At 40.0% G+C, this 18,079-nt stretch overlaps 1 protein-coding gene across 1 annotated transcript; it reads right to left on the bottom strand.

Moving 5' to 3' along the window:
- Positions 1-510: 510 nt before the first annotated feature.
- Positions 511-17,116, bottom strand: C8H2orf69 (chromosome 8 C2orf69 homolog). The gene is made up of 2 exons (XM_055290133.2): positions 16,561-17,116; positions 511-3,718 (listed from the first exon to the last, which is right to left on the bottom strand). The coding sequence occupies exons 1-2, from the start codon at positions 16,891-16,893 to the stop codon at positions 2,894-2,896; spliced, it is 1,158 nt and encodes a 385-aa protein (XP_055146108.1). The 5' UTR covers positions 16,894-17,116; the 3' UTR covers positions 511-2,893.
- Positions 17,117-18,079: the final 963 nt, after the last annotated feature.

Below are 18,079 nucleotides of genomic sequence, written 5' to 3'. Positions count from 1 at the left end.
TAAGAAGCTAAAGAACTACCGATCCCTGAGATGATCAGCACAGAAAGGAGAAACGGATGAACTTGTTAGAGGTTTTGTTCTCTATGAAATCCAATAAAAGAAGTGGATATAGTGCAAATTTTTATGGAGCAATTTTAAAGGGAGAAGATATGTATTTGTACAAAAAAGGTTCAAAGTTGCTCATTTGGAAAGACATGGAGGATAATGAAAAGATGTACACTAAGTCCTCACTTAATGTGCATAGGTTCTTAGAAACTTTGACTTTAAACAAAAGGACAAACAGCATGTCCTCAACGTTTTGTTCGTTGTCATCTAGTTAAAACAATGATGAGAAAAAAACTGGTTTTGTTATATCGGTTTGCTTCAAGTCCCAGTTTCCAAGAACCTACTGATATGTTAAGTGAAGACTTACTGTATACAAACCCAACTTAGCAGGGTGGAGAAATGGCTTCCTTTTAAATAATCTGAAGTTTTAACAATGCTAATAATATAAAGCACATCCAAACAAACTTCTGTGGATGATCAATTTTAATACAATTATACATACATTCATGCTGTGGTGGTAACAACTTTCACATTATTTGTAGGATGACTATTCCCAACTCATGACAAAGGCACAATCCAAAAGTATAAATTAACATTACAATAAGTTTTAAACAAATGTGGACAAAGGACCAATCTGAAGTATTAAACAGAAAACATCTGAATATGGATCAACTTGAATATATTTTCATTCCAGAAAATATTTTTTCCTTTCAACACTGTCTCATTTTGCTATGATGGCAGTTTTAGGTGCCTGGTGAGTTACTCTTAATATCCATTCAACATGTAACAATTATAATTAAGCATTCACATACTGGACAGACAACCTAGATTTTTAAATATGTCTGATTTTTAAAAATTATTTTATTTTTAAATGAATTCTTCTGCTAAATGTCTTACTTTTCCATTTCAGTTAATCATGTGAAAATAAATGCATTTTCTTCCCCTTATAGAATTCAGTAGCTCATCTATTTTACTTTAGATACATGTGAATTTAACCAAGGATTATTAAACAAATAGAAAAAAAGCCATCCAATCATAGTGCTTAAAGGCAATGTAATATGTAAAATGTTAAAATCAGGCTGATTTATTTCCTTGATGGGAATTTTCGGTCTCAAAAGAAACAGGAGGTATTTAAAGAAACTGAAGCAACATAATACTACTTTGTCTTTAAAAAAAAAAAAAAGCCATTTAGAGATGCTGTTCTGCAGTTTATAAAATTAAGTGTTAAAACACCAAAAAGAGATGTTATTTTTAAACATTTGTTAAGAATCCTTTCTCATGAGTCTCTGAATATTTGGAATGTATTTATAGAGTCATTAAAATATAATTCTGGGAAGAAACCAAGAAATTAACATTTTTATTCTATATGGCTTTATAAATCTAGGTCTTCTGGGTCATTAAGGTATTAAGCTTCAGTGTCTTTTTTTTTTTTTTTTTTTTTAGTCCTAAAGCAGCATGTTACTTCCCTGCTATTTCATGACCTGCAAAAGCTAATTATTAATAAACAACAAACTGCTCACCTTTTATTGTAATCACCCAATTACAATGTCAATGTTGGTTGACATTCATTAGATCTGGATTTCTCAAAGTGTATTTATCTAGGTCAAGAAAAACGGGCAGAAGGAAACTTCACCCAAATTATGTAGCAGTGTTAAGCAAATTCAGTTTCTGAGCCAAAATTAAATCATTTGTGTCTTCAAACTTTCCCTTGTAATTTTTCTTATAGCGATGTAATTTTGCATTTTGGCCAAAGAGAGCTATTTTCTTTTGGCAGACAAAATCATGCTTCTGGAGAAACATTGACTTAGATCTATGGAATCTGTTTCCTTTTTAATAGAGCTCTAACAAATAGAGCATTATATATTTATTTTATCCAAGTTGATCCTTTCAGACTGATATAATGAAAAATTTGAAATTTGCTCTGTAGTACATTTTTATCCAATATACATAAATATGCTCAATTTAAAGCAATTTTCCAAAACAACTGGTTTTTGGACAAGATTCAAGAAACCACAGAATGTCTCATCCAAAATAATAAAACACTGACAAAAATTAAACAATAGTGCTTAAGTGTAATTTTGTTTTGTTTTAGAGATGAAGTCTCACTATGTTGCCCAGGTTGGAGTGCAGTAGCTAGTCACAAACACAATCATGGTGAACCACAACCTGGGATCAAGCAATCCTCCTGCCTTAGCCTCCTGAGTAGCTGGAACTAAAGGCACGTGCCACCACACCTGGCTATGTTTTTAAAAACCACCTTTACACTATTGTACACTTTTGGACATTTGGAAACAAATATATGTTGACTCTCATGAGAAAAGTACTTGGTGACACATTAAAGATTAAGTCAAGGAGTTTACAAAAACACAAGAGGCAGGGTGCAGTTATTCCAAAATGATAGAAAACAGCATTGTACCTTTGCTTTTGTTTGAGGAGAAATGAAAATATTTCCACTCAAAATAGCTAATTACTGTTAAAATGTCACCAAATTAGTTTAAAACATTACTCAGAAAATCAGTTACGTCCAACAGTAACAATTTTAGTTACCTTTTATAAGAACAATGTTGTAACTTTCATTTTAAGGGTCTTATATCTCCTCAGGATTATTACAAACCACCTTGTTAGATTTCAAATTAACTAATTCTAACTCAAACCAAATTAATAACTGCTCACATTCACAAGCAAAAAATACTATTGCACATTACACTCACATTTTAGGAATGTGTGCTTCCCCCCATACCCCAAAACTGACAATGCAGCTATGAATTACATCCCATTATCTGAATTTATAACACTCAAAAGTGCTTATGTTCTTCCACTGAACAAGTTCATTAATACACCTGTAATCTCAAAATACTTCATGAACCCTGAAGTGATTCTCTATGGAAGGAGCTTCCTTTGTAAAATGAATTTGGCTAGTCACCTGCATACCAAAATCCCCAAGTATCTGAACAAATTTCTTGTGCTCCTTTCCAATCCAAGATCTCATTGGATCACGTACTTGGTAAGGTGTTACATGAGTGTGAACGATAATCCCTGTTTGTGCAAATTCTTTCAAGACTTCTGGATAAGTAACCCAAGTATTGCTTCCTCCAGAATGACCACCATCCAGCCAATACATTGTTCTTATGCTTTTGATAAAAGCATCTATGTTCTTGTCTTTCTTGGCTTCTTTCAATTCAAAAAGCAACTGATTCAAAACAACACAACCTTTACTGAATCCAATCAAAGTAAAAGATGCATCATTTAGTGATGGTGGATAAAAACTCATGGCAGACTCATCAGATTTTTCACAGGTCCTCACTTTTTCTCCCTGGCAACCATTCGTAGTATGAGAAGAACTGGATCTACAGTTAGATGCTATGGAGTCCTTATTCCAAACATTCAAACTTTTCTTTGATAAACTATTCTGACTTAAATTAAAAGCATTAACTAATAACATATAAAGGTGCTTAAAAGCTCCAAAGTCAGTATTGTGTTCTGGGGCACCAAACATGTTACTTTTCACAAAATTGTCATAGCAGCTGAATTTGTGCAAATGCATTCGGGAACATTTTATCACCCAAATATAACTATTGGGGAACCGGTGGGCTAAAATGGTAGCAACATTTTCTAGACTCCAGTTTTCCCACTGATAATTCTCAGGATGACGAGTCATAATTTCATGGTAATTCTGAAAGGTAAGAAAGATGAAATAAGTATTAAATACATATTTATATAAAATGATTTCCACAAAATAGTTTCCATTTTTATTGTGGAGAAAGGATATTACAATGACCTATGGTTAATGTACACTAGAAATGAAAACTATAAATTCGTCATTACTTTCTAGTAATAAGATTTTTGAACCAATTACTTCTTCATTTTAAGCCTGAAATCTATCAAGAGACAAGGAAACAAGTTATACCTACATGAAACAGTAAAAAGTTTTTAAAAATTTAATTTTGAAGGGTCATAGGTATGTTTAACAAATTTTATTTAGTATATACATATAATCAATTTTCCTAACACATCAACTGAAAATATAAATTTGGTTCACTAGATAGACTTTTTGACCAACATAGAATCTTAAAATACTTCCCTAAGTTGCCATTCTATACCCCTCCCTCTTTGGATTTCTCTAGCAACCTGAACACGATGTTCAATTTCAAATTTAGTATTATACACAAAGCTGCAATAAACATTATAGAAAACTCTTTGTACACATCTGTGATTATATCCTTAAATTCCTAGATATGGAAAAACTGGGTCAAAGAATATTTGTAATTTAAGTCTGGATTTCTACTCTTGCCTATTCATATCCTTTGCCCCCCATTCCCCATTTTTTGTGTGAGACAGGATCTCACTCTGTCGTCCAGGCTGGAGTGCAGTGGCATGATTATGGCTCACTGCAGCCTTGAGCTATCAGGCTCAAGCAATCCTCCTTCCCAGCCTCCGGAGTAGCTGGGACCACAGGTGCATATCATCACATGTGGCTAACGTTTTTATTCTTTGTAGAGAGGTCTCACTTTGTTGCACAGGCTGGTCTCAAACTCCTGGGCTAAACCATCCTCCTACCTCATTCTCCCAAAGTATTGGTATTACAGGCATGAGCCACCATACCCAGCCTCCTTTATCCTTTTGTATTTACACCTTATTTATAAGCATTCTATATATACTAACCATAACTTTTTGTTTAGGTCCTAGGATGTGCATATAAATTGTTTTCCTTTTAATTTTACTCATACTGACTTCTTTTTTTAAAGGGGAGTTGATTCATTCAAATGTATTCATTTGTTCTATAAAATTTACTGGATACCTACCAGTTGGGCAGGGAACAAAACAGACTAACCCCTTGTTCACATGGAGCTCACATTCTACTGCAGAGATACACAATAAACAACTCCATAAGTAAATAGAGCAGCACTGTCCAACAGAAATAAAACATGAGCCACATTTAAATTAATTTTCAAGCACCAGATTTTAAAAAGTAAAAAGTTAACAGGTGAAACTAATTTTAATCATTTCTTTTTTGAGCTAAATATATCCAAAATACCACAATCTCAACATGTAACCAATATTAAAAATTACTGGAGGATTCTTAACATTCTTTTTTCCTTCCTAAGTCTTTGAAATCCAGCGTGTATTTTGTACTTACAGTACATCTCAATTTGGATGCTAAATTTTCATCAGAAATACTTGATCTGAATTTGATCTCATAAGATTTACAGCTGAAAAAGTAAACTCACATACCCAACTTGTTCCAAATATACTTGAAAGTTTTCCATTAACTGAACTGGGTATCCGTTTTTTTAATATACATTTAAAGTAACCAAAATTAACTACAGTTAAAAGTTTAGTTCCTCTATTAAATTTAGTTCCTCAAGTAGACTAACAACATTTTAAGTAGTCAATAGCCACAAGTGATTAGTGACTACGATATTGGACAGTTCAAAACATACTAGACTTACAGCTTGGAAACATTCAAAAAATATATATATTAGATGGTGGTAAGTAAAACGGAACATAATAAGTAAAGCAGGAGAAAAGGAATACAAGGTGGAAAATTATTACTTAACACAGAATGGTAAGGAAAGGCTTCTCCAATAAAGTGATAGTTTGAAAGGACCTGAAGGAACTCAGAGAGTGAACCACGTGGGTATTTCAGGCAGAAGGAACTGCAACGGCAAAACGCCCTGAGGTGGGGAGCCTGCTGGACATAACCTAGACACAGCAATGAGGTCACTGTGGCTCCAGAGGAGTCAACAATAGCAAATGTGATCACAAAGGAGAGCAGAGAGATGGTTTGGGGAAGAGGAGAGGTGCTGATCAGGCTTTTTAAGACATCACAAAGACTTTGGCTTTTGCTCTGAAAAGATCTGGAGCCAAGGGCTGATACATGCTTTGAAAATATTACTCTGGCTCCTAATAATGAAGGGGCAATAGCTGATGCAAGGAGACCATTAAGAGGCTACTGAAATATAATCCTGATAAAAGAAGGTGGCTTGAACCAGAGTAGTAGAAGTGGTCAGGTCCTGAATTTATTTTGGAGGTAGAGTCAACAGGATTTGCAAATGGATTGGATATAGAAGGTGAGAGAAAAGATAAATGGTGTGAGTTTTCCTTATTTCTAATGGTGATATACAGTATCTATCAGTTCTAAATACACCCTCCTTTTGACCTAGTAATTCTTCGAGAAATTTATCTCATTGATATACTTACATATATGCATAAATATATATGTATAAGGATATTTATTTCTGCTTCAAAAGAATGAGGCAGCTCTATGAGTACTCCTATGGGTTGTAAAATAAGGGCTAAAAAATCCAGTACACTATGCAACCATATGTATTTTTTAAAAAAGCCTGAGGCTGGGGGCAGTGGTTCACACCTATAATCTCAGCACTTTGGGAGGCAGAGGCAGGCAAACTGCTTGAGTTTGGGACCAGCATGAGCAACACGTGAAATCCTGTCTCTACAAAAAAAAAAAAAAAAAAGAAAAAAGAAAAATTGGCAGGGTGTGGTGGTGTGCCCCTGTAGTCCCAGCTACTCGGGAGGCTGAAGTGGGAAGACGGCTTGAGCCCAGGAAGTGGAGGTTGCTGTGAGCTGAGATTTTGCCACTGCACTGCAGCCTTGACAATAGTCAGACCTTGCCTCAAAAAAAAAAAAAAAGAATAAGGAAAAAAACACGTAAGTATAGAATGTCTCTGGAAGCATATATATATATATAAATATATATATATAAAAATAACAGTGGCAGCCTTGGGGAAGGGAAATGGGCAACTGGAGGGAATGGGGTGAAAATTACTTTTCAACGTAAAACCGTAAATAATCTGAACTTTTAGCAATACGCACATTTTCTCTATTTAAAAATTAAAACTAGTAAATACTACAAAAATTCTATATACAAAAGGTATAGGTAAGATAGAAAAATCATATAACCACCAATTAAAAAATAATCATTAAAATTCTGATGTCTAGCAGTCCAGTTTTCTCTAGCATACACATATACAAGTATGTATACAAGGAAGCATTCTTCTCCCCCAACAAGCAATAAGCTTATACATAGTTTTCACTTAAAAATATATTATAAGCATGGTTCCAAATCAATACAGATTTGCATCATAATTGTTAGACATCTAACGTTAATACCAATTTACACTCTCACTGGAAACATAAAAGAGTGCTTATTTTCCCACATCTTTACCCATCCTTAATGCTAATGGCTCTTGGCATCAATTTTTTAAAATCCTTGGTACTATGATAAAATGATCTTATTTTTTATTTAATTTGCATGTTTTGATTTCCAATCAGGTTAAACATTGTTAACTGGCGGTTTTCATTTTTCTTTGGTTTTCTGTTCATGTCCTATGATAATTTTCCCACTATGATGTTCAATTCCTTCCTAACTTATATTTCACTAATATTAGTAGTTTGCCATATATGTTAAAAATACTAATTCCCAGGCCAGGCGCAGTGGCTCATGCCTGTAATCCCAGCACTTTGGGAAGCCGAAGCAGGCGGATCACGAGGTCAGGAGATGGAGACCTTCCTGGCCAACACGGTGAAACCCCGTCTCTACTAAAAATACAAAAATTAGCCAGGCATGGTGGCACGTTCCTGTAGTCATAGCTACTCGGGAGGCTGAGGCAGAAGAATCGCTTGAACCCGGGAGGTGGAGGTTGCAGTGAGCCAAGACCGCGCCACTGCACTCCATCCTGGGTAACACAGCAAGACTCCATCTCAAAAAAAAAAAAGAAAAAAAAAAATACTAATTCCTAGAAGGCCATCATTTGACTTTTTTTTTTGTTTTTTGAGAGGGAGTCTCACACTCTGTCCCCCAGGCTGGAGTGCAGTGGCAAGATCTCGGCTCACTGCAACCTCCGCCTCCCGGGTTCATGCCATTCTCCTGCTTCAGCCTCCTGAGTAGCTGGGACTACAGGTGCGCGCCACCATGCCTGGCGAATTTTTTGCATTTTTAGTAGAGATGGAGTTTCACCATGTTAGCCAGGATGGTCTTGATCTCCTGACCTCGTGATCCACCCGCCTCGGCCTCCCAAAGTGCTGGGATTACAGGCATGCGCCACCGCGCCCGGCCCATCATTTGACTTTTTATGGATTCTGCTATTGCTTTCTGCACAATTATTTTATAATTAATGATATATACAATTATCATGAAATCATAGGCGCTTACATCTCGAAGGGCTCATCTGAATCCTTTTTATAGTTAAGGAACCTGAGGTCCTAGAAACTACAGTTATTTATATATTTATTTAGTTAATGAGCCAAAATGAACCTAGATTTTATGACTCTCAGTTTAGTCCTACCACATAGAAGGTGCTCTAAATCTAGAAACATGATATTTTCCTTGATTAGCCCCAGGTTCCACGATTAGAGGAAGGAGAATGCTTATTCTAAGGAACTGTATGCAGTAAAATGTAAAGATGGAATCATTACTGTGTGTCAAAGCCCACATCTGAGAACAATGGAAACACACTTTGATATTCTAAAAAGAGGCACCAGACACCCCTCTAGGAGTTACTAAGAGGTAGCCCAAACTGGTTCTGCAACTGACGCTGTTACCCATAGCCAATCTACAGAAAAGGTTACAGACTAAGGAAAGAGAGAGATTTCTTTCAAGAGAGTTTTCATCCTAGTTGGGAATGCAATGCACTACTATCTCCATAAGAGGTAAGGGGTGAAAGGCCATGCTTCTCATCCCCAGTGAGGCAGGCCACAAGAGAATCTCTGGAGAGTTTAAAGAATGCTTACTACTCCAGTTAGATGCTTGCTGACCTGCAGAAACTCAGAGACCCACTCCAAACTGCTATTGAAGTAAGGAACAAAGGATTTTTAGGAAATCTTGACATGTGTCTCCAAGAGTTTGTAGACAAATGATAGATTCAAACTAAGTGTTCTGCCCTTAGAGCAGAGCGAACTTCTGCTATGGTTTCAATGTGTCCGCCAAAGGTCAGGGTCATGTTTTGGAAACTTAATCCCTAAAGCAATTATGATTAGAGGTGGGATCTTTAAGAGGTGATTAGGTCACAAGGGCTCTGCCCACATGAATGGATTAATGGTTCTTGATAAAAGGATGAATTTGGCCTCTCCTTCCCCTCCCCCACTCCCTAGTGCTCTCTTGCCCTTCTGCCTTCCACCATGAGATGACAGGGCAAGAAGGCCCTCACCAGATGTAGGCTCCTCCTAACCTCCAGAATCATGAGCTAAATAAATTTCTGTTTATTATAAACATAAAGTGCACATCTGAAGTAAGCAGGCTAGAATGACCAAAACAGGGTCCAGCCTAAGAGAGCTGCCTGATAAAGCACAGGAAGCTCCAAGGTACATGACCAGGAGACACCACTTAGGGCATGATCATGTATAGATCCTAAACTTTAGGAAAGCAAAACTTTTAAAGAGTTAAAACTGGAAATGACTCAAATGTTTATGAACTGCTGAATGGACAAACAAAGTATATATCCATACATAGAATACTACTCTGTAAATAAAACAAACAGACTACTGGCTGGGCACAGTGGCTCACGCCTGCAATCCCAGCTCTTTGGGAGGCCAAGGCAGGAGGATCACTTAACCCCCGGAGTTTGAAACCAGCCTAGGCAACATAATGAGACCCTCGTTTCTACGAAAAATTTTAAAAATTAGCCAGGTGTGATGGTGCATGCCTGTAGTCCCAGCTACTTGGGAGGCTAAGGAAGGAGAATCGCTTGAGCCTGGGAGGTTGAGGCTGCAGTGAGCCATGATCACACCACTGCATTTCAGCCTAGGTGACAGAGCAAGACCCTGTCGCAAAAAAAAAAGAAAAATGAAAAAAACTACGGATACAGGTAACAATATGGATGAATTTCAAAAGTATTAAATAGTGAAACAGGTCACACACAAAAGACTACATACTATATGACAAATTAACAAAATTCTAGAAAAAGCAAAAACCACAGTGAAAGAAAGCAGGTTAGTGGTTGGGAAAAGAAAACTGACCATAAAGGAGCACAGAGGTACTTTTTAGGATAATGGAGATACTCTACAACATGATTTTGGTGGTTACATAATTCCAACACTTGTCAAAATTCACAAAATTATACTCTTACTTAAAATACAAGGGCTGGGCGCAGTGGCTCACACCTGTAATCCCAGCACTTTGGGAGGCCCAGGTGGGCAGATCACTTGAGGTCAGGAGTTCGAGACCAGCCTGACCAACATGGTGAAACCCTGCCTCTACTAAAAATACAAAAATTAGCCAGGCGTGGTGGCACACACCTGTAATCCCAGCTACTCAGGAGGCTGAGGCACAAGAATTGCTTGAACCCGGGAGATGGAGGTTGCAGTGAGCCGAGATTGCACTACTGCACTTCAGCCTGGGCAACAGAGCAAGACTCCGTCTGAAAATATAATAAATAAATTAAAATATAATAAAATAAAGGGGATACATATAATTATATACCCAAGGCTTTAAAAAGATAACTCAAAATGGAAAGCACCTACTTTAAAAAAATCTTGATCACCCTTCAAAATCATTATTGCTAGATGAGAAAAACATAGGTACCTAAAGAAATACAAAATACTATGGATATATGGTTTGGTTGTGTCCTCACCAAAATCTCATCTTGAATTGTAGTTCCCATAATCCCCACATGGGAGGGACCTGATGGAAGGTAACTGAATCATGGGGCGGTTACCCTCATGCTGTTCTGGTGACAGTGAGTTCTTACAAGATGGTTTTATAAGGGGCTCATCCCCCTCTTTGCTGTTATTCTCTTTCCTACCACCATATGAATAAGGGTATGTTTGCTTCCCCTTCCACCATGACTGTAATTTTTCAGAGGCATCCCCAGCCCTGTGGAACTGTGAGCCAATTAAACCTCTTTGCTTTATAAATTACCTAGTCTTGGGTATGTCTTTATTAGCAGCATGAGAATGGACTAATACAGTAAATTGGTACTGCAGAGAGTGGGGTGCTGCTATAAGGATACCCAAAAATGTGGAAGTGACTTTGGAGCTGGGTAACAGGCAGAGGTTGGAACAGTCTGTAGGGCTCAGAAGAAAACAGGAAAATGTGGGAAAGTTTGGAACTTCCTAGAGACTTGTTGAATGGCTTTGACCAAAATGCTGATAGTGATTTGGATAATGAAGTCTAGGCTGCAGTGGTCTCAGACAGAGATAATAAACTTCTTAGAACTGAAGCAAAGGTCACTCTTGTTATGGTTTAGCAAAGACACTGGCAGCATTCTGCCCCTGCCCCAGAGATCTGTGGAACTTTGACCTTGAGAGGGATGGTTTGAAATTGGAACTTATATTTAAATGGGAAGTAGCACATAAAAGTTTGGAAAATTTGCAGCCTGACACTGCTATAAAAAAGAAAAACCCATTTTCTGAGAATTTCAAGCAGGCTGCAGAAACTTGCATAAGTAATGAGGAGCCAAATGTTCATCACCAAGACAATGGGAAAAATGTCTCCAGGGCATGTCACAGATCTTCAGGGCAGCCCCTACCATCACAGGCCCAGCGGCCTAAGAGGAAAAAATGGTTTTGTGGGCTGGGCTCAGGCCCCTGCTGCTTTGTGCAGTCTGCCCTGTGTCCCAGCCGTGGCTAAAATGGGTCAATGGATAGCTCGGGCTGTTGCTTCAGAGTGTGCAAGCCCAAGCCTTGGCAGCTTACATGTGATGTTGGGCCTGTGGGTGCACAAAAGTCAGGAATTGAGGTTGCGGAACCGCTGCCTAGATTTCAGAGGATGTATGAAAACACCTGGATGTCCAGGCAGAAGTTTGCTGCTAGGGCAGTATGGAAAAGAAATATGGGGCTCTACATTTCCCTACTGGGGCACTGCCTGGTGCTGTGAGAAAAGGGCCACGATCAACCAGCCCCCAGAATAGTAGATAAACCAACAGCTTGCACTGTGTGCCTGGAAAAGCTGCAGACACTCAACAACAGCCATGAAGGCAGCCTGAAGGGGGGCTGTACCCTGCAAAGTGGAGCTGCCCAAGGCCATGGGAGCCCACCTCTTGCATCAGTGTGACCTAGATATGAGACATGGAGTTAAAGATCATTTTGGAACTTTAAGGTTTAATGACTCTCCTATTGGATTTCGGACTTGCATGGGGCCTGTAGCCCCTTTGTTTTGGTCCATTTCTCCCATCTGGAATGGCTATATTTACTCAATGCCTGTATCCCCATTGTATCTAGGAAGTAACTAACTTGCTTTAGATTTTACAGGTTCACAGGTGGAAGGGACTTGCCTTGTCTCAGATGAAACTTTGGACTTAGACTTTTGAGTTAATGCTACAATGAGTTAAGACTTTGGGGAACTGTTGGAAGGGCATGGTTATGTTTTGAAATGTAAGGACATGAAATTTGGGAGGGGCTAGGGGTGGAATGATACAGTTTGGCTGTGTCCCCACCCAAATCTCATCTTGAATTGTAGTTCCCATAATCCCCATGTGTTGTGAGAGGGACCCAGTGGGAGGTAACTGAATCATGGGGGAGGTTACCCTCACGCTGTTCTCCTAATACTCAGTGAGTTCTCATGAGATGGTTTTATAAGGGACTTCTCCACCTTCGGTCTCATTCTTCTCCTTCCTCTTGCCATGTGAAGAAGGACGCATTTGCTTCCCCTTCTGCCTTGATTGTAAGTCTCCTGAAGCCTCCCAGCCCTGTGGAACTGATTCAATTAAACCTCTTTCCTTTACAAATTACCCAGCCTCTGGTATGTCTTTATTAGCAGTGTGAGAATGGACTAATATACATGGCCTTAGCTTTCTTGTGATTCAAATGATAAAGGACTAGTATAGAATTTTAAAAAAGGACATACAACAAAACATCACTGCAAAAGGAACACCAAAGAAGTTAACAGGAATTAAGAGGACTTAAAATCATATGAAAAACCAGTTCCAATTAACAAACACCAAATAATGAAACAGTATCAAGATAGGCAAAGCTTCAGGCCAGGTGCGGTGGCTCACATCTATAATCCCAGCACTTTGGGAGGCTGAGGTGGGAGGATCACCTGAGGTCAGGAGTTTGAGACCAGCCTGGTCAACATGGTGAAACCCCATCTCTACTAAAAATACAAAAAAAAGAAAAATTAGCCAGGCATGGTGGCACGCTCCTGTAGTCCCAGCTACTCAGGAGGCTGACGCAGGAGAATCGCTTGAGCATGGGAGGTGGAGGTTGCAGTAAGCTAAGATCACGCCACTGCACTCCAGCCTAGGCAACAGAGAAAGACTCCATCTCAAGGAAAAAAAAAAAAAGATAGGCAAAGCTTCTAATACTATCTTGCAAAATTCTGTTTAGCGTTATTCTGTTCAATATTTATTCAAATTAAGGATAAAGCTAAAACAAGAATGCTCAACGAGGTGTGGTGGCTCATACTTGTAATCCCAACACTTTAAGAGGCTGAGGCAAGAGGATCACTTGAACACAGGAGTGGGCAACATAGTGAGACCCTGTCTCTGTAAAAAATAGTAATAAAATAAATAAAATAGAATGTCTATAGGCATTCTAAAAGGATCAACAAAATAAAAAGATGGGCTGTATTTAGCAGCAAAAATTTCTTAAGGATAAATATTAGGCTCAAAAGAATCAAGTACAAAAATACAGATGAAGAAATTAGCCTAATAGCATTTTATATAATAGCCAACACATTTCAAGTACTTCATGCATTGTTCAAAGCAACTCAAAAATACTCATTTATACAAGTCATCTACTGCACACCTACAACATGCCACTCTCAAGCATCACAGATTATATCAGTAAACAGACATGAGCTTATATTTTAGTGGCAGAAGGCAAACAAAACTCAAAACGAAAAGTAACTAGTATAGTAAATGCAGTGGGTAAAAATAAAGAAGAAAAGTTGATAGGAAGCCTATATATACCATGATTATTAAACAGGATGGTCAGAAAAGGCCTCAGAGAGGCAGTCTTGAGCAGACCTAGAAGAGGTGAGGTAATAAACCTACAAGTCATCTACTTGGAAGGCTGTTCCAGGCAGTATACACAAAGCTTTTTAGGTATAGTGTGCCTGACATGTTTCAGCAACACCAAGAAAGCTAGAGAGGCTGGAGAAGAGTAAACAGAAAAAGGAGACCAAGTCAGATAGTTAACAGGGTGGGAAAAGATAGAAATAATGAAAAGCCTTGCAGGGCAGGACATTAACAGGAAGGACTCTGGCTCTTACTCTGAGTGACATGGGAAGTGATCGCACAGTTTTGAGCAGACATGGAATGATTTGACTTACATTTTTCAATGGTTATTCTGATTACTTTAGATACACTGAAAAGGTAAAGTCAGTAGATTTGATGATATGAGGTATGAAAGACAGTTCTAATGGATGACTTCAAGATTTCTATCTTGAGCAACTGAGAAGGTAAAGTTTCCATTAATGACATGAGGAAGACTGCATAGGGGTAAAGATCCAGAGATTTTAGGTTTAGGATATCTATTAAATATCCAAAAGGAAATAATCATGCATATAATTGGTTGGCCTGAAGTTTGGGGAGTATGTGTAGGCTAGATACATAAATGTTGAGGGGTGTCAGTGTACAGGTAGTGAGTAACGCCATGAGACCGAAGGGAGTGAACACAGACAGAGGAAACGTGGAAGGACAGACGACTAGGATACTCCAATAATTTTTAAAGTCACCAGAGAGATGAGAAGGGACCAGAACTTATTTAGTATCCACACATTTAATCTCCATTGACACCTTATAAACTATTATTCTTATTTTATAGTTGAAGTAGCTGAAACACAGAGAGATGTTAACAATTGTCCAGGGACTTTATATCTAAAAAGTTCTAAATCAGTGTTCAAACCCAGGCAATCTGGCCTCAAACTGTATGTAAGACTTTTTAGACTTCCTCTGAAGACTTGTACTATATATCCTGGCTGGCACACATTAAAAACACTTTAGGAGGTGCTCAATAAATGTTATCATTATCATCATCATCATTATTTTAGGAATGCATGCAGTAATTGTTCCACAAAACTATTCTGGCAGTCATAGTCAGAAATGTCACCTGTTATTTTCCCAATCTGAGCCACAAGGGCACCAAGTAAGTAAGTGACTTTTTTTCTCTTAAATCTAAGTACTAGTTGTTTTTTTTCTTTATTCTCTTTTTTTTTCCACTTTTTATTAGCAGTCAACTAAACCAGTCAATTATTTTGAAGGCAAAAGAAAATACTATATATATATATATATATATATATATATACACACACACATATATATATACACATATATATATATATCTTAATCATTATTTGACTCAGAGCACAAAGTTTCTAAGTATGTCATTTTAAGGCATCAATTTTGAAAATAAACTAATGTAGTTTCATAGTATAAGAAACACATCTAGGCCGGGCGCAGTGGCTCACAGCTATAATCCCAGCACTTTCAGAGGCCAAGGTGGGCAGATCACTTGAAGTCAGAAGTTCGAGACCAGCCTGGCCAACATGGTGAAACCCCATCTCTACTAAAAATACAAAAATTAGCCCAGTGTGGTGGCACACGCCTGTAATCCCAGCTACTTGGGAGGCTGAGGCACGAGAATCACTTGAGCCCAGGAGGCGGAGGTTGCAGTGAGGCGAGACTGCGCCACTGCACTCCAGCCTGGGCAACAGAGCAAGACTCTGTCTCAAAAAAACAAAAAAGAGAAACATACCTAGCTATATTCTAGCTTTACCTGTCTAGAACTTTCTATGATGATGGATTATTTCCTATGATAATGCTACATATCTGTGCTGTCCAATACAGCACACACATCTGTAGCTACTGAGCACTTGAAATGCAGCTAATATGACTAACTGGATTTTTAGTTTTATTTAATTTTAATTAATTCAGATAGCCATATATGGCTAATGGCTACCATATTAGATAATGCAACTTTAATTAAGACCCAGTTTTCAGGGCAACATAACCACGGATATTTGCCTGCAGCTATAAAATAATAAACATAACATGCAAAAGCAAAAGTACGAAATGAGGTGAGCATCAAAACATTGACATGCTTATTAATTATTGTCCCTTTTCTTCCACCCATCCCCACTCTTTTTTAGGGTTACTGGGTGTCATACCTTTGTAATGTTTGGTTGGTTGGTTTTTAATTACTGCCACCGTTTTCTAAACACTACGTGCTAACTTAATTTGAAAGCCATCGCTCTGTCCCCTGCCCAACACACACACACGGTCCTTTGAGAAACCAAATTATAGAATGAATATACAAGATGCGTCTCACTCCCTGTCTCAAATTCCGCCTCTTGGAAGCCTGGACCGACAGCTGGCTCTTTCGAGATCGTAGCCCTCGTCGGACACCTTCCCCCTGGGGTTCTATGGACAAAGGGCGCCAAGGGCGTGGAAGGCACGGTTTTGGATTTCGTGGAGTAACGGAAGAGCCACCCTCAGTGAATGTGTGGGTGTGTTCAGGCAAGGAAAGGAACCAGGCAGCAGCCACGAGGGAAGAATCAGTGACCGCGTACGTATACACGAGAGGGGGGAACAGATACCCAGGCAGGCCCCCAGTTACCTGCACATCCCCAGGGAAATAAAGGACGTGATGCTGTGGCGGCGGCTGCGGCTCCTCCTTCGCTGGGTCCCCGGGGAGGTCCTGCCGCTCCAGTCCCTCCCCGGCCGCCGCCAACAGGAGCAATTCGTTGCTGCGCTGCGGATCGGCTCCAGGCACGGTGGACAGCTGCAGGCACTGACGGCGGCGCACCTCGGCCGAGAGGGAGCATCGCGCGCCGCCGCTGCCGCCCGGGTTCATGGTTCTGGCCTGAGAGCAGGACAAGGCGTTTCCGATTCCGAGCTGCGGCAGCAGGAGCAGCAACGGCGGCGACCGCAGGAGCCTGAACCCCCACATGGGTCGCCGCCGCGAGAGCAGTTCGGAGGTGGAGGGTGGCGGAGGGGTTCCTGAGGGAGGGACTTCAGCAGGCGGCTCAACGGTCGGCGGCCGCGGCCCGGCCGAGAGCCGGCGCTGAGGCGACGACGTCAGAGGCCGTCGTCCGCGCGCAGCGTGCGTAAGGAAAGGAAGGGAGGGGTGTGCGCGAAATCGGGCTTGGGATCCCAGAGAAGACGGTGGGCGTGGCTTGAGGAAGGGCGTTTGTGATTGGTGGGTTCTGCCGCGGCCGGGATGTTCGAACAGAAGTCTGGGGAAGAGCCGGCGAAGAGCAAAGAGATGAACAGAGTACTCCCAACTAGAGCAAGCGGCAGTTATGGCGCATGCGCAGCAGCAGGGGCGGCCGCAGGTCGCCGTTCAATAATACGTAATGTACAGACTTTTGAGTATACCAAGCTCCCTGTTTCTGTAGGTTCACCTGAGATTTATCTGGTCTTTCGGGCCTTAAAAAGGAGACAGTCCCAAAGACGTGAGTAATTCTGACCTGTAGAGGATTCCATGGGGAGTCTTCTACATGCCCCGAAGGAAGGGAATCTCTCTCCTCATACCTTGAGTTTCCTGAGTACAATTATGATAGATATACGAAGATCTCTATGCTCATGGGGAATTTGTGGTTAGATATGAAGCTGTTTATCTCTGGGAACAGGGTACATGGTCTAGGACAGGAAAAAACGGGGCGAGGCAGTACGCGTTACTTGGTGTTTTGCTATTTGGACGCTTTCAAAAACTAAACAGTGTAGAAAAGTCATGTGTGTCCAGCAACTATCTGTGGCCAGTTGAGTAGGAATAAGATTTGGCGAAATGTATGCTCAGGCCTGTACTCCTAGCACTGTGGGAGGCCGAGGCGGCGGATCACTTGAGTCCGGCAGTCTGAAACCAGCCTGGGCAACATAGGGAGGCCTTGTCTCTACTAAATTTTTTTTTTTAATTAGCCGGGCGTGGTGGTGCATGCCTATAGTCTAAGCTACTGGGAGGGATGAGGTGGGAGATTGGATCGCTTGAGCCCAGGAGTTGTATGCTGCAATGAGTTGTGATCCCACCACTGCACTCCAGCCTGGGCAACAGAAGCAGACCCTGTCTCAAAAAATAAACCACAGACAAACAAAACAGGGAAATGTGTGCGAGCGAGGATGAGATCCAAGTACTTGTG

The sequence above is a fragment of the Symphalangus syndactylus genome, chromosome 8 (genome assembly GCF_028878055.3).
Source record: "Symphalangus syndactylus isolate Jambi chromosome 8, NHGRI_mSymSyn1-v2.1_pri, whole genome shotgun sequence".
Classification (NCBI taxonomy): Eukaryota; Metazoa; Chordata; class Mammalia; order Primates; family Hylobatidae; genus Symphalangus; species Symphalangus syndactylus.
This window is presented reverse-complemented; position numbering and strand designations above follow the sequence as displayed.

What these genes read in the sequence shown, in the direction of transcription:
- C8H2orf69 (XM_055290133.2), bottom strand. Translation starts at nt 16,893, where the DNA reads ATGTGGGGGTTCAGGCTCCTGCGGTCGCCGCCGTTGCTGCTCCTGCTG. An exon ending in ATTTCCCTGGGGATGTGCAG is followed by an intron (nt 3,719 to 16,560) that starts GTAACTGGGGGC and finishes CTTACCTTTCAG; the next exon opens with AATTACCATGAAATTATGAC.